The sequence below is a fragment of the Prionailurus viverrinus genome, chromosome B2 (assembly GCF_022837055.1).
Source record: "Prionailurus viverrinus isolate Anna chromosome B2, UM_Priviv_1.0, whole genome shotgun sequence".
NCBI classification, from domain to species: Eukaryota; Metazoa; Chordata; class Mammalia; order Carnivora; family Felidae; genus Prionailurus; species Prionailurus viverrinus.
Genome location: NC_062565.1, coordinates 705,932 through 707,882, shown reverse-complemented (window position 1 = coordinate 707,882; position 1,951 = coordinate 705,932). Strand labels below are relative to the sequence as shown.

General features: G+C 40.6%; 1 protein-coding gene across 1 annotated transcript; it reads right to left on the bottom strand.

Moving 5' to 3' along the window:
- Nucleotides 1-782: 782 nt before the first annotated feature.
- On the bottom strand, nucleotides 783-1,727 carry LOC125165588 (olfactory receptor 2B11-like). The gene has a single exon (XM_047858631.1). It carries the CDS (start codon nucleotides 1,725-1,727, stop codon nucleotides 783-785), a length of 945 nt encoding a protein of 314 aa, XP_047714587.1.
- Between the last annotated feature and the right edge of the window lie 224 nt (nucleotides 1,728-1,951).

The following is a 1,951-nucleotide window of genomic DNA, read 5'->3' as shown; positions in this document are numbered from 1 at the left end:
AAAACTAGTGAACAAACAAGCAGCAACAAAACAAGAAATAGACTCATAAATACAGAGAATAAAATGGTAGTTGCCAGAGGGGTGCAGGTTGGGTAGGGGGGCAGACAAATTAAATGAAGGAGATTAACAGGCACAAACTTCTAGTTATAAAATAAGCAAGTCAAAATGATGAAGAGTATAGCATAGGGAACACTGTCAATAATATGGTAATAATATTCTAGGGTGACAGATGGTGACTACACTTACCATGGTGAACATTTGATAAGGTATATGTTTTTTTAAAATCGCTATGTTGTATATTTGAAACAAATACAGCATTGTATATCAATTATACTTCAATACAAATAAAAATAAAAAGAGTTGATTAGCAAACTATACCCATAAAATCATATCCATAATAGCAAGATGGTAAACTGTGGTCTTTATTACTTACGTTATATTTGTAACATTACACATAAAATGATAGTGCTTGATGTTTTTGGCTAATGGTGAATGAGTCAGGTAATGAGCATTTATTTACTGCTCACTTTTCAGATTCCTACTCAAAGATGGACTCAGAGGACTTTATGACAGAGATTCACTGTCACACAAATTGTAGGAAAATTGGGATTAAGGTTCACATTGCAAAATGCAGGCCAATAAATTATAATACTGTGGTGAATAAACGTACACGTAGATTGGATAGTTACTGAGGATGCTAATGATTTTGGAGGAGGGTAATTTGAGAGGTAGAGCAGGGCCTCTTTGGAGTCCTACATGTGTCGAGTATGAAATAGCAGTGCTTATTCTCTTCCCTGATAGCTCAATGGGAGGAGAAGTCTCCTTATTGCCCCTTTCATGTCCTTGTTCCTCAAAGTATAAATAAAAGGGTTAAGCATAGGAGTCAGCAGACTGTAGAACAGGGCCATGAGTTTGTTCTTGTCCTGGGAGTTAGTACCAGAAGGTTGCACATACATGCATATTACTGGCCCGTAGAAGAGAGAGACGACAATAACATGGGAGCCACAGGTGTTGAAGGCCTTCTTCTTTCCCATTGATGAACGAATTCTGAGCACTGTAGTTACAATGAACCCATAGGAGACAAGGATAAGAGACAAGGGGACCAGGGTAAAGAATGTACCCACAACAGAGAGCATAGTTACATTGAAAGCAGTGTCGACACAGGACATCTTGATCATCACTGGAATCTCACACAGGAAGTCATCCACCTTGTTGTTACCACAAAGTGGCAGTTGGACAGTGAGAGATGCCTGAAGCAAGGAGTTAGTCAAACCACTTATCCATGCCACAGACACTAGGAAGACACAGAGTCTCTGATGCATGATAGCTGGGTACCTCAAGGGCTTGCAGATGGCTATGTACCGATCCAAGGACATGACCACCAAGATGATGCATTCCGTGGCCCCCAGGAAGTGAAACACATAGAACTGGGCCACACAGCCTCCATAGCTGATGGACTTATCTGGGCCCCAGAGGTTCACCAGCAGCTGAGGGATGGTGGTTGTGGTAAAACACAGGTCCAGAAAGGAGAGGTTGGAAAGGAAGAAGTACATAGGGCTGTCAAGATGAGGATCCACCTTGGACACAACAATAATGGAGATGTTTCCCACTAGTGTGCAGATGTAAGCCACAAGCACCATTATGAAGAGTGGCTTTTCCAACCAGGGATGGTCAGAGAAACCCAATAGGATGAAGAACTTTGGAATGCTTGCATTGCCCGGATTCATGACTGCCATTTCTCTTGTTGGTGGATTCAAGTGAAAGTGAGGACACGTATTTCAGTATGGGGTTTCCTGAGGGTCAGTTTATTCATTTGGATAGAGTGAATTATACAGGGATTTTCTTTGTGGTATAACTCCAGTGAAATTGTTATACTTGTAATCATGAAAAAGTATGAGTCTCAATGCCAAACATTATTATTTTGTAGTGTGTCTAAAAGAAAGGGCAACAA